General features: G+C 31.5%; 2 protein-coding genes across 2 annotated transcripts; one reads left to right on the top strand and one right to left on the bottom strand.

Moving 5' to 3' along the window:
* Positions 1-600: 600 nt before the first annotated feature.
* LOC125824929 (putative pentatricopeptide repeat-containing protein At3g08820) lies at positions 601-2702 on the top strand. The gene has a single exon (XM_049504277.1). The coding sequence runs from the start codon at positions 611-613 to the stop codon at positions 2672-2674; it is 2064 nt and encodes a 687-aa protein (XP_049360234.1). The 5' UTR covers positions 601-610; the 3' UTR covers positions 2675-2702.
* Positions 2703-5011: 2309 nt separating this feature from the next.
* LOC125825305 (glucosamine 6-phosphate N-acetyltransferase) lies at positions 5012-6381 on the bottom strand. Its single transcript, XM_049504651.1, has 2 exons — positions 6317-6381; positions 5012-5500 (listed from the first exon to the last, which is right to left on the bottom strand). Exon 2 carries the CDS (start codon positions 5486-5488, stop codon positions 5018-5020), a length of 471 nt encoding a protein of 156 aa, XP_049360608.1. The 5' UTR covers positions 5489-5500; positions 6317-6381; the 3' UTR covers positions 5012-5017.
* Positions 6382-13724: the final 7343 nt, after the last annotated feature.

Below are 13724 nucleotides of genomic sequence, written 5' to 3'. Positions count from 1 at the left end.
TTCACCTCTGACATGTTCAGTTAACAATCTTGTTTAGGTAAGAAGAATCATTTGATCCCTATAAACTTTCCCATTTCCACTTGCGTACAAGGAAAATGGAAAGGGAATCAAGAAATTAGTTGATAAATTGATGCTTCTTTATTTCGTTAATGGTTAGTTTTAAATGAAGAAAAATATTTCACTTTTTTAGTATTAAGCTAGAAAAAATGTTCAATTAGGAAATTAATCATCGTGTAAGTAAATACATTATATTGCAATTTTCACATTTACTACTTTTATAGATAATTAATTTAACTAATTTGAATTTACTTTATATAAATACATTAAGAGAGATTACTTCATATCAAAAAAGAGATATTGTAGCTTCACGAGTTCATGCAAAGTCATACAACAAACATATGTAGTGAATTTACGTCATCGAAAATATTTTTACCATAACATGACTTTAAATTATATATATCATCATAATAATCAACCATAACATGAATTTAAATTATATATATTGTCATCATAATAATATGAATTTAAGTTATATACACCACCATATAAATAATTAGAGTTAGGTACTAGGTAAAATTAAGGTAATTTGTTGCGTATGGTTGTTGAAGCCATGAATGCAACATTCTCAGCTGCTGCTCCCAAAGCTCTAATGGAGCTAAAAGCAGCTCTCTTTCATGGCTTCCAATCCTTCAATCAACTTAAACACATTCATGCTCGCCTTATTCGTACAGGTTTTGATCAAAACAACTATCTTTTAAACTTACTATTAAAATTTACTTTGAACAATTTCAACAATCCAAATTATGCTAAGCTTGTATTCAATCAAACTCAAGAACCCAACATTTTTCTTTACAATACTATGATTCGTGGGTTGGTTTCGAATAATTGTTTTCACCAATCAATTGAATTTTTCCATGGGATGAGAAATGAAGGTTTCTTGCCCAACAATTTCACTTTTCCCTTTTTGTTGAAATCTTGCACGAGGTTATCGAATTTTGAATTGGGTGTTAAGGCTCATGGGCTTGTTGTGAAAGGGGGATTTGATTATGATGTGTTTGTGAAGACTGGGTTGGTTTGTTTTTATGCTAGGTGTGGATTTCTTGATGATGCACACCAGATGTTTGATGATATTCCTGAGAAGAATGTTGTGTCTTGGACTGCGATAATGACGGGGTATATTGATTTTGGGAAGTTTAAGGAGGCTATTGGTTTGTTTCGGAGGTCGTTGGAGATGGGTTTGAGTCCGGATAGTTTTACTCTTGTTAGGGTGTTGTCTGCGTGTAGTCGGGTAGGGGATGTTAGTGCTGGTGAGTGGATACATAGGTACGCTGTGGAGATGGATATGGGGAGGAATGTGTTTGTTAATACTGGTTTGGTTGATATGTATGCTAAATGTGGGGAAATGGCGAAAGCTCGTGAGGTTTTTGATGAGATGGTAGAGAAGGATGTTGTGTCTTGGAGTGCTATGATACAGGGTTATGCAGTGAATGGGCTTCCTAAAGAGGCTTTGGAGGTGTTTTACAGGATGCAACGACAGAGTGTTAGGCCGGATTGCTATTCAATGGTTGGTGTACTTTCTGCGTGTGCAAGGTTAGGAGCGTTAGAAGTTGGCGAATGGGCTAGTAAGTTGATGGACATGAATGAGTTTTTGTCTAATGCTGTTTTAGGTACAGCACTTATTGATATGTATGCTAAATGTGGACGGATGGTATCAGCTTGGGAAATATTCAAACAAATGTTGGTGAAGGATAGAGTAATCTGGAATGCTGTTGTATCGGGTCTTGCTATGCACGGGTACGTGAAATCTGCCTTTTGTTGTTTTGGTCAAGTAGAGAAACTTGGTATAAAACCTAACGGAAACACATTCATCGGTCTCCTTTGTGCTTGCACTCATGCTGGCCTTGTTGATGATGGTCGCAAATATTTTCAGAGCATGACTCACTTGTACTCTTTGGAACCAGCAATTGAACATTATGGATGTATGGTTGATCTTCTAGGCCGAGCTGGCTTGCTGGATGAAGCTCACTCGTTGATCGAAAGTATGCCAATGAATGCTAATGCCGTCATTTGGGGAGCTCTGTTAAGTGGCTGCCGGTTACATCGTGATACCAAGTTGGCTGAACATGTGTTAAAGCAGTTGATTGAATTGGAACCATGGAACTCTGGAAACTATGTTCATTTATCAAATATCTATGCATCTAACAATAAATGGGATGATTCGGAAAAAATCAGGTCTTGTATGAACGAGAGAAGAATGCAGAAGATTCCTGCATATAGTTGGATAGAGATTGATGGAATAGTTCATGAATTTCTCGTTGGAGATACATATCATCCAATATCAGATAACATATACGTTAAACTCGGTGAACTGAGCAAGGAGTTAAGAGAGGAAGGTTATGTTCCAAAAACAGAATACGTTCTATTTGACATCGAAGAGGAGGAGAAGGAGCATTTCGTGGGCTGTCACAGTGAGAAGCTCGCGCTTGCATTTGGCTTACTAAGTACTAAACCTAGTGATGTTATCAGAATAATAAAAAATCTCCGTATCTGTGGTGATTGCCATACATTCTTCAAGCTTGTCTCAGAGATAACGGAGAGAGAAATTATCTTACGGGATAATAATCGTTTCCATTGTTTCCTTAACGGATCATGCTCATGTGGAGATTACTGGTAAGACTTCAGTTGGTAATATGATGTTGCAGAAGAGATAGACCTAATATTTATCTGTCATCAGCTCGATAAGAGGAGCAATGTAGCCTGGTGCACGAAGCATCTCGCGTTCACGCAGGGTCCGGAGAAGGGTCGCACCCCAAGGGGCATGATGTAGGCAGCCTACACTGATGCAAGCATCAGTGACTGATTCCACGACTCGAACCTATGACCTATAGGTCATACAGGGGCAATTTTACTGTTACTCCAAGGAAGAGGAACAGTGAAATGCGGGAGCAAAATATTGTGTGGCAGACCGTTATATGGTATGAATCAATTGGATAATTCTTTTAGCATTTCTAGAGTTAGATTCTCCGTCCTCATAAATGGTTGTCTTCATGGCTTCTTTCCTACCTAGAGAGGCTTAAGACAGGGAGATCCTCGTTCACGCTTTCTCTTTATCCTTGTGATGGATGGTCTCTGCAATGTGTTATACATTGCCATGTAGAAAAACTTGATCAAAGGCTTCATCGCCAGCTCCAGTACACACTTCATCTTACATGTGTTATATCTAACAATTCATTGATCCTATGTGATGCAGAGGCTGATATGTCCTCCACCTCAGGTTGATCCAATCTACTTTTGAGATTACACATCATGTAGCATTGGAAGCATTTCTACAAATTCTCTGGGCTCGTTGTGAGCTTTAATCAGTTGCTATATGGGATGGTGTCATAGAAAGACAAAAGTTACAATAGACGCTTCGTGTGAAGATCAAAATGAAGATGCAAGCCACCTGTTTCTACATTTAAAGATCAGTTTCATTGCCCAAATCTTGGATATGTTTTTCTCCGTGTTGGGACTTCACTAGTCCATGCCTAGAACCACGAAGGAATTCCTCCAAGCTGGTACAAGAGAGTGCTAAACAAAGACTCAAACCGAGCGTGGAGCTTGTCATTTGGAGAGAGAAAGAAGGGGAATGCTTATAGGTCATGAGTTCAAGCCATGAAATTAGATACTTGCGTCAAGGCAACCTGTCTACGTTATACCCACCCTGACTGGGTACAACCCTTCCATGGCCCTTGGGTGAATGTGGAATGCTTCGTGCACCAGGCTTCCCCTCATTTAGAGTGGAAGAATTGAATTTTTGAGAGCAAAAAAGCAGAATTTAATGACCCTGAAATACAGTTGTATTTTCTTGTATCCTAGCATCTTCTTTATGCTGGATATTTATATCAATAGAATTACCCTTAATTATCTACAAAATAAAAGAGTAGTGTATGTATATTAGAAAACAATTTGCTATATGAAGAATTTAATAAATTATGGGTTATTTTATTGCTTTGGCAAGAAAAATGCTTCTGCTTTGTTGTTATAATATAATGGTGGCATTAAGATCATTTTGTTTTATTCTGTGTTCCATTTGTTTTCATTATGACTATTTTATACACTACGCCAAACTCTTGTAGATGCACTCACTTACCACCAGGAAAAAATACATCTGAACCCAACACTTCCAACAAACATTACAACAAATAGTAGATATTAACCCATAGCTTCAAAAATACAATATGGTCAACGTTAAGAACCTTAAAAATTGAATTCATAAAGCTTAAATTCTGGATTCGTCTCTGTTCAGCAATTCAAAAAATCACATGTAGGCTCCAGCATATTCCTATAATCCTATTGGGAAAAATCATGGAAAGAAATAGTTACCACAACTAGATAGTTACTACGCTTGATCTTTAGGCAAAAGGTCGAGAAAGGTACCAAAGCTAGACAGTAACTTATCAATGTAGAGAGATTGATATTGTTCTCTGCATCTGCAGAATAAGGATTCCCTTTCTCTTCAGATTCTTCCGAGTTCGGAGTCAAGCAGGCTTGCTTAGTTGCCAACCAAGAAAGCAAGCCAGCTTGAATGGTATTTTAACTTTCCAGATATGCTTCCAAGGTCAGTTGATATCTTGTTGCCCAGTATTAGAGAATTAACAACAGGCAGATTTAAATAAGAAATATCCAATCCAAAAATACACATGATCTCAGGACAAGATATCCCCCCGATCCAAAAAACAGAGAAACAACATGTTCATGCTCATTGCAGAGAAATTGGCATCAATGAAGAAGGGTTCACGCTGGTCAAAAACAAATACTTCACTTATACAGTCACTCGGGCAAACAACCCTCCTCTAAGAAGAATTGTGCTATGTCCCCCCGATCCCACAAATGCTCAAAACAAAGCCACAGGGCATACAACAAAACAGAAGATCACGTGAATGATGGCAATCAAACTTATCAAACCATTTATCCTTATTATAAACTCAGTATTTTTAGAAAAGCTAGGAACAACAATCTTACAAAATTATATTCATCAAACAAAATACTTAACCATCTGAATCTCTTTTTTCTTAAAACCACATTTCTCATAAAAAGGTCTATTCTCTTCAGTGCAATCAAGGATTACCTTATAACACCCCATTGAATGAGCATGATCAGCAAGATACTCAACAATTCTCTTACCTAATTGCATCCCACGAGCACTCGAATCGACCACAACATCCTCAATATGTCCAGCTTTGCCACAATTCCTCACAAACTTCTTCTCAATAAACACACTTCCAGTCGCAACAATCTTCCCTGATCGAACATCTTCGATCACACAAATACAATGATCATCGCCATATTTCGCAATTTCTTCAAATCTCTCCTTAAACTTCTCGTCCGAAACAGAATCACAGACAGTCAATTGTCTCAGCAATTCAATAAAGCCTTTTTCTTTGTCAGTAACCTCCAGCTTGCGGATATGAAGCGAATCTTCAACAGAATTTTCGCTCTGCATCATTGCCTTCAAACACTAACCAATTTTCCAGCATAATCATTTTAGATTAGAAAATAACAAAACAATAAGGTTTCATATGACCAAATCCAATTATAAGTAAAATATCAATACCAAAATTAACAACATACACAACACATTCCCACAAGTGAGGTCTGAGAAGGATAGAGTATACACATACCTTACCTCTACCTCGTGTAAATAGAGTTGTTTCCAAAAGACCCTCAACTTAAATAACACATAACGCCAAATACCGAAATTAGCAAAAACAAAGACTTCTCCTAAGCTTTATCTCAAATTAACTAAATCATCAAAAGGAGAAAAAAGATAAAAAAAACTATATGAAAGATGATATAACTGAAAATTTCCAATCAGAGGCACAACTAAAGTATCAACTACGGTTTCGGCAGAACCCAATAGCTTTGGCCAAAACAATTATATCTATAATCATATCAGAACTCAATAAGCTACATTTCCTAAAATCTAAACATATAAACTTCAAATTCTGAATCCGCTATTTGTTTCCAAATGGAGATTTCTCATAATGAGTTGCCCATTATTACCCTTACTTCTGTCAAGTATGTATCATCATCTAAAATTAACTAAGCTTCTGCAAAATCTATTAAATCACACCATAGCTTTGAACTAGTAATTCATAAAAGCAATGGATTGTGTTTTACTATCTTCACCAAATTTAGCATATACAGCAAATTGATGCACAAATCCAATACAGAATCACAAGCAAAAAACAGATATTGCATCCTTTCAATCAGTCAAATCCAATGGAGATAGAAATTATTGTCCAATTTGAAAAAGGAGAAAAAAAAAACTGACCTAAGAGAGCAAATCATCACATGGAGAAGAAGATCTACAGGGAAATTATTTGGGTGAATTGCAATTTGGACACAAAAGAGAAATGTAGATGAAAAGAAAAGAAAATGGGCCGGGTCGGGTCGGGTGGTTAAATGGGTGAGGATCTAAGGAAATTGGGTATTTAATATTCGGGTGTTTATTAAAGAGCAACTTTCATATATAATAAACACAAAATTCATATTTGTATGTTATAGCAAAGTTTGCATAATTGCGCTTCATAGCAAACATATATATGTATAATTCGCTATACATATACAAAAAAAAAAAAAAAAACAGTTATATAATCTGTTTTGGTATACATATACAAAAAGATCAATTGTATAAAGTGAGAGAGGCGAGTGAGCGAGCGAGATCTGGGAGAGTGGCGAGCAAGATCTGGGAGAGGGGAGAGAGGGAACGAAAATATATGTATATATACAATTTTCACGCATTTTATACATTTGCGTTTTTGTATAAAGTGAGAGAGGCGAGTGAGAGAGCGAGATCTGAGAGAGTGGCTAGAGAGATCTGGGAGAGGGGAACGAAAATATACGTATATATACAATTTTTTCTCGCTTTATACAAACACAAATGCACTTTATACACTTGTGTTTGTATAAAAAATGAGAGAGGCGAGGGAGAGAACGAGAGTGGCGAGCGAGATTCACCAGGAGAGAGGTGAAATAGCAACAGTACAATTAAATCAAACTATATTTATATTATTTAATTTGAATTAATAGTTTGCTATTATATACAATTTTTCCTTTATTAAATTCTAAACTTCGACGTGTGATTTTTCGTTGAATTAAAAGTAAATTTGTTACAAAGTAAAATGGAAGGAGTATTTTGAATTCAAAGTATAGGGGATAGTGTATAATAATTATTTGTAATGGTATAGAGATATATTTGATTATTTTTTTGTATTTCTTTTGCAATGTTTGATTTGGTTTGATTTATTAAAAATAGTATGCATTGAGTAATTTTAGAAAGAAAAAAACTATAAAAATATTATCTACATATATAATGGAAAGAATTTTGACGGACAAATACATCTTTAACCGTGTTAATGTATGATTGTATGTATTAAAATTCTTTGCATTACTAATATGATGATTTTTCATATATTAGTTATACATATTTTGATATTAAAGAGAGTATATAACTAATGTTTGCATAAGTTATATATAAGTTGAAAAAGTATACTGATTGTATCACTAAATTAAAAGTAAATTGTTTTTTATTTTATATATTAATATGTTTAATCTCTTTGACACAATATATACATATATTTTAATTTCCTTTAATTAAAATTCTGATTCTACCGCTAAATTATAATTTTAAGAAATTTAAAGTATGATCATTAATCATTTGCAAAAGGCCTAATAATGTAAGCCCATAAAATAAGAAGAGTACATGATAATCGACAAGAGTGCAGCTTTAAGGTAGCAAAACCTATTGAATTTCCACCTTTTAGTTCATTCTTCTTGTTTATTTTTATTAAGGAAAGTTAGAAATAATCGATCGGATTTTTTTTTATTTTTAATGAAGAGTTTTGAATTAAAAATTAAAAAATAGATAACTTTTTTATATGAAGCGCTTTTATCCTTTTTAATGAATTTTTCCAATATATACTCGAATTAGTGAAGTGAATAAATTTCGGATACTTGATAAGTAAAAAGAAAAAGAAAAAAGCTAAAAAGATAATGTTATCTATTTTTGAAATATTACACATGTAGTAGTTATTTTTGTTCCTTTAAATTACTCTAATCCCCAACAATTAATAATGAAGTATAAAGCTCAATGAAACACTAATTTAAACATTTAAATCAACTTGACTATTTAGAAGACTAATTAAAGTTTTAAAAAAAGAGGTAATTTGTCATTTGGAAAGATGACAAATCTTCCAACAAATCATTACAATCTGTATTAAGTGGAATTTGTGCTTGTAGAAATTATTTCTATTATTTTGTCTATTTTCATGATCTTAAATTATGTTCTCCATTATAATTATTTGGAAAAAAAGAGTACTTATTTAACACTCGTAATTATTTTTCACCAACAAAAGCCAGAATCGTGCATTCCTAAGCTCGAGGTTGCGTCCATTCCACGTGCTTTTCTAGTTCCTCAATTTGTTATCCTATTTTTTTTAATATATAAATTATTGAGATAAAACATAAAACAACCTTTAAAAAAAACTGAAGAAAAAGACAGAAAGGAGTAGGTTATATACAAACTTAAAATAATTCCATAACAAAAAATAATTCATTAAATTAAGGTGACAGCTTAAACAGTGAAGGACTATTTTGTTGCTACATATTTTACAGATAATATTTGCTATGACATCAGTATTTATTAGAGTATAATCTATGTATGTGTAGCTTGTGGATAAATTTACATGTGATTCACCTAAGTACTCCTTTGAAGACATATTTATTTTTTATACCTCGATTATTTCATTGAGTATAAATATCGCATAAGACTTAAATAATGGAAAGAAATTATTTATTATTTTTACCTTCACTAAAATTCAAATATAAGATTTTACGATTTTATTCTTATTTCATTGATCACTAGGTTATACGCAACCTTGATTATTTCAGTGCATCTGCTATCTCATACCAACATATATATCATGATTTGCACGCCGCAACTTACTGATGAAAATAAATTATCTAAAATATTTTGGAAAAACTACATAATTAGACATAGTTCACTACTATATATGTTATTATTACATATATTTTCAAAATATTATATATATTATCACTAATTATGAATTTTCTATCATATATTGAAGACAATACACTTAGATACATGTATTTTGCTACCAAATACACAAAATATAGGAAGAGAGGTGAGCGAGATTTGTATATATCCCAGATAAATGTAAATCACACTATATATATATTTATCTATATCTAAAGTGGTTCACATGATGTATCTCGAAATTATAAGCTCTTTCAATTAAACATTTTTCTTACCAAACCTTATAATTGTCGGTATGCAATTCAATTCAAAATTTATGCACTCTAATTTGGTCCCTACTTGAGTATTTGTTGCCATTGAGGGACCATGTTGCCTACTATATATTAAACTCACCCAATAAGAATTGCATATCCAATTCAAGTCTACAAAATTAATTAAAGTTAGGTAACCAACAATATCAATCAAAGGATTATAATACTACTTATAGATTCATGTGAATTTAGTAGTTTTTATCAAGATATTTTATATATAATATATTAAATTTTCTTTTAAGTATTATAAATATGTATTTGTAAATTTAGTTAGTATTATCTATTAATTTAAAGTTGTTGCAGAAATTCTTAAAAAGTGAAATCATTATTCTGTCTTTGATAACAAGTAGTTTTACATATATAATAATAATGATTGAAATCCCTTCATCTTACTCAGAGTTCTAGAAATCAAGCCCTTAAAAATGGTATATTTGTTAGTAGGGAACCGTTTATAACTCATCTAAGACAATCTACTACTTGATTCAAATTAGTTAATCAGATAGTGAATTTAAATATTACGAGATGTAATTAGACTCTTCGCTTGATTTTATGCTCATTAAAATCAACTAGATGTCTGAAAAAGAATATAAATAGAATGTTTTGTCAATATTATGCATGACATTTTCTTTTTATACTTAATTAAAAGTTTCGTGCTTAAGTCTTATATAATTTTTTTTTATAATAAGCACCTCCTTCTTTAATGGATCATACGTGGTGCAGATTGATAGAAATATCAATACGGATTTTGAACATCGGATAGAAAAGGAAAAAACCTAAGAAGCATGACCCTCTAAATTGCACCTAGTCAAATGAATCTAATTGTTTGACATGGTAGTCAAAGAAGTGAGCTTCTCTATTATTGTTTGCTAGGTCAATAGAGTCAACAAACCATTTTTTTAATCTTGTTTTACATATATTATATAGTTAATAGGAAAGAAAATGATCAATTGATTTAACATGAGTTAATGGAAATTATTTTAATGGGCAGTTGAAACTTGAAAAATTTAAATGTCTAATATTATAACTTTGTATTAGAAAAATAATATGTAAATGTTCTTTATTTGTTTTGCTTGACATTATAATAGTATCACGAGTTGCTCATTGGTAAAACAATAATAATTAAGTATTTGATATCGTTATCACAATTTTGTCTCCAAATTGGAATTGAAATTATATTATATTCATGACCTATTAAATCATTAAAAAAAAATAATCAAAAGTTGAAATTAGGTAAGAAAAAAATTGGTCTACTCTGGCTACTGTATTAAATATTTACCAACCAAAAAAAAATTGAAAATGAAAATGAAATTACATACAATAGATTTAAAATTGACCCATGCAACGTAGAAATAAAAAACATCATTTTCCAGCAAGCTTGACCAAGACAATATAGAGTGGAAAAGTAGCATTGTCATTTATTTTTTTTGGATGATCGCTCCGTTCGAATCAATTTTTATATATCTCGATTAATTTTAAAGAATATATTTGAACTATAAACCTCATGATTCTCAACTATTTTATTGATCACACGAGCAAACCCTTAGATGCTGATTTTTTGTGATTATATATATGTAACAAAAAATGACTTGACCATCGAAAATTGTAATAAGTAGTAAGGACTAAGTACGCAATCAATTATTTTTAATTATAGATTTCAGATTTGAGTTCTGGATGTAAAGTCATCTCTGATAAGAAGTGTTTTATTTTCTAAAATAAGACTTTTTAACGTGAATCTAAATTAGTCAAATTTTAAAACGAGTACAAAATATCAGAGGGGAAAAGAACGACTTGGAACTTGTTGGGTCAATTATTTTGTTATTATATTATTGGAATTTTTTTGGATTTTTGTATTATTATATTATCTTTTAATGTTACTATATTGTTCTCTTAAATTTCAAGCTAATAATAGACGCGCATACTAAAGGGCGTGAAGACTACTTCTGAGTTTGGCAATATAATTGGATAAACTACGGATCGTTTGGTTCGAAGATAAGTCATACATTAATTAATAATAAATGAATGAGTAATGCAACTTCCATTTCACGAGTTCTTAGAAGGATGTTACTCACACGATGCACCTATAATTATGATATTCACTCACACGATGCACCTATAACTATGGTGTTCGGATCAGTTTGCAAGCTTTTCAATGTAATTGTATGAAAATATGCTACTTTCAATTAGGATGTGTATTAAATAATTCTGTTCATTAAGACTTGGACTAATGTGAAGAGATAATTTTTTATTTTTCTTTTATCTCTGTTAAAATCTGTACCTGAAATTTCATAATTTTCAGTTTACTTTGTTGATTGTGCCTCCACAAATTGAGTGCAAAGTTATTGTACCTAACTACTATTACTACTACTTTTTTTTGTTGATAAAAATTATACATTAGTTTGATTTTTTTTAGTACATACACATCATAGGGTATTGGGGTTATATAGAAGAAATAAATCTTAGACAAAAAGTTCAAAATAGACTTTGAGTGCTTTCTTTAAATGCACATAAGGGTATTATCGAAGCTTGTACTTTAAAAAAACCAAAAATAACACTCTAGGATTGAAAGTAAAGAAATGAGACAAAAAGAAGAAAAATACAAGCAACAAAAAAGTAGGAGAATATCAAAGTCAATAGCTCTTTACTCTTTAGATGTACCATTCTAGTTTCAATTTTTTTCCTTTCCTTAGATCTCGATTAATATAGATTCGCATCGTGTAAGGTTCATTTAAAGAAGAGCCATTTTACTTTTTTATTTTTATTTTTCGTTCGATGTCCGATAACCACATTGAAATCCGACTATTTCAAATTCGCATCGTGTAGAGCTCTATTTGGGGGAACGCTTCTTACTAATGATTTAGTCATACCCAGAGCTTGAACTCAAGATCTCTAGTCAAGGGAGGAGTAGCCTCATCCACAACACCACATCCTTTGATGGTGAAAACACTTTCATTCTCAGGACTCGAACATAAAACCTTTAATTAAGAATAAAAAAGTTATATTCATCTCACCACAATTCTAATTAGTCAATACTCTAGTAATATCAATGATATATTAAATACATACAAAGAATTATTCACTACCTATGATCTAGACTGAATTCTACATTTATACATTCTAAGGATTTTGATGTTGCCAAATGAATTGTGTTTTTTTGATAGAAATGTAAGTGTTTTGGAAAAACCTTAAATCACTCTATTTGATAAAAGAATCAACTAATTATTAAAAAGATATATATCTATATTCATGATATATGGACCTACACAACCTATTCAAGTCCAAACTATGAAACTTGGAAAATAGACCACGTACAATCAAGACATGTGGATGAGACTTGAGTTTGAGCAACAATTATTGACACACCACTTTTCTGAATGATAAAATTAGTCTATAAAAATATGACTTGTTTAATTCGTATGAATTAATGATCATTTATTATTAACTCAAGCTAGTTTATTGTCCAATAATGTAATTCATTTAAAAGTTAGAATTGATATATCCTTCAAATTTATAATATCGATTTCTTTTGTTACAAAAAAGATGTCTTGTTTTTATAGTTAAAAATAAGTTAAAATTTAAAATTATTTGATCTTACACATAATAAGATAAGTTATAGTCATATTAATATCTAACATTCTTTTTAAATCATAAATTATAAATATTTTTATTTTTAAATTCCATAACTAATAAAATCGTACCACATATATTATATTGAAAGGATTAACAGGTTTAAAAACACTAACTCTTTAGAATGCACACTTTTGGAGTTAATAACAAAAAACACCGATAGCTATCTACTTCTTTCGGAGTTTCATACATTAGTTATTACTCCCTTTTGTATTAAGACACGCCTCCATGCGCTTAGTGTCGATCTGAAACACAAATTTAATTAACTAGCATCATTGTGTGTTTTAATACAAAGAAGATGATAATTTAGATAAACTAATACGATGAATCATTAAGATATAAAACTTGCGTAAAAAAGAAGAAGTTAGATATGTTAGCCCAATATGTGTTACATATATTAGCTATTACTTCCTTTTATATTAAAACACACCTCGATATTAAGTTAGCCTCCACGCACCTAATGTCAATCTGAAACACATATTTAGCTAACTAGCATCATTGTATGTTTCAATACAAAGAAGAGTATAATAAATAATTAAAATATGAAACTCGAAAAAAAATTAAATATATTTTTTAACCGTGATAACTTTTTTTTTTTTAATGTCAATTGCCAGAAGTTTAGTAGTGGAATAATCAAAATAGTTCTTTATTCAAAGTCCGTACGGGCGAGTATAACTCTCTATTTTCATACTCGAGCGCGTGGAATTTATATCTCATAAATTGTTTCGTCCCAAAAAATTTGACAAGTG

Source organism: Solanum verrucosum, unplaced genomic scaffold, assembly GCF_900185275.1.
Source record: "Solanum verrucosum unplaced genomic scaffold, falcon-dt-bn FXZP01000125.1, whole genome shotgun sequence".
Lineage (NCBI taxonomy): Eukaryota > Viridiplantae > Streptophyta > Magnoliopsida > Solanales > Solanaceae > Solanum > Solanum verrucosum.
The sequence above is the reverse complement of the archived record's forward strand: the minus strand, read 5'-3'. Positions and strand labels throughout refer to the sequence as shown.

Excerpts from the sequence above, each read along its gene's own strand:
- LOC125824929 (XM_049504277.1), top strand. The coding sequence starts at position 611 with ATGAATGCAACATTCTCAGCTGCTGCTCCCAAAGCTCTAATGGAGCTA.
- LOC125825305 (XM_049504651.1), bottom strand. The coding sequence starts at position 5,488 with ATGATGCAGAGCGAAAATTCTGTTGAAGATTCGCTTCATATCCGCAAG.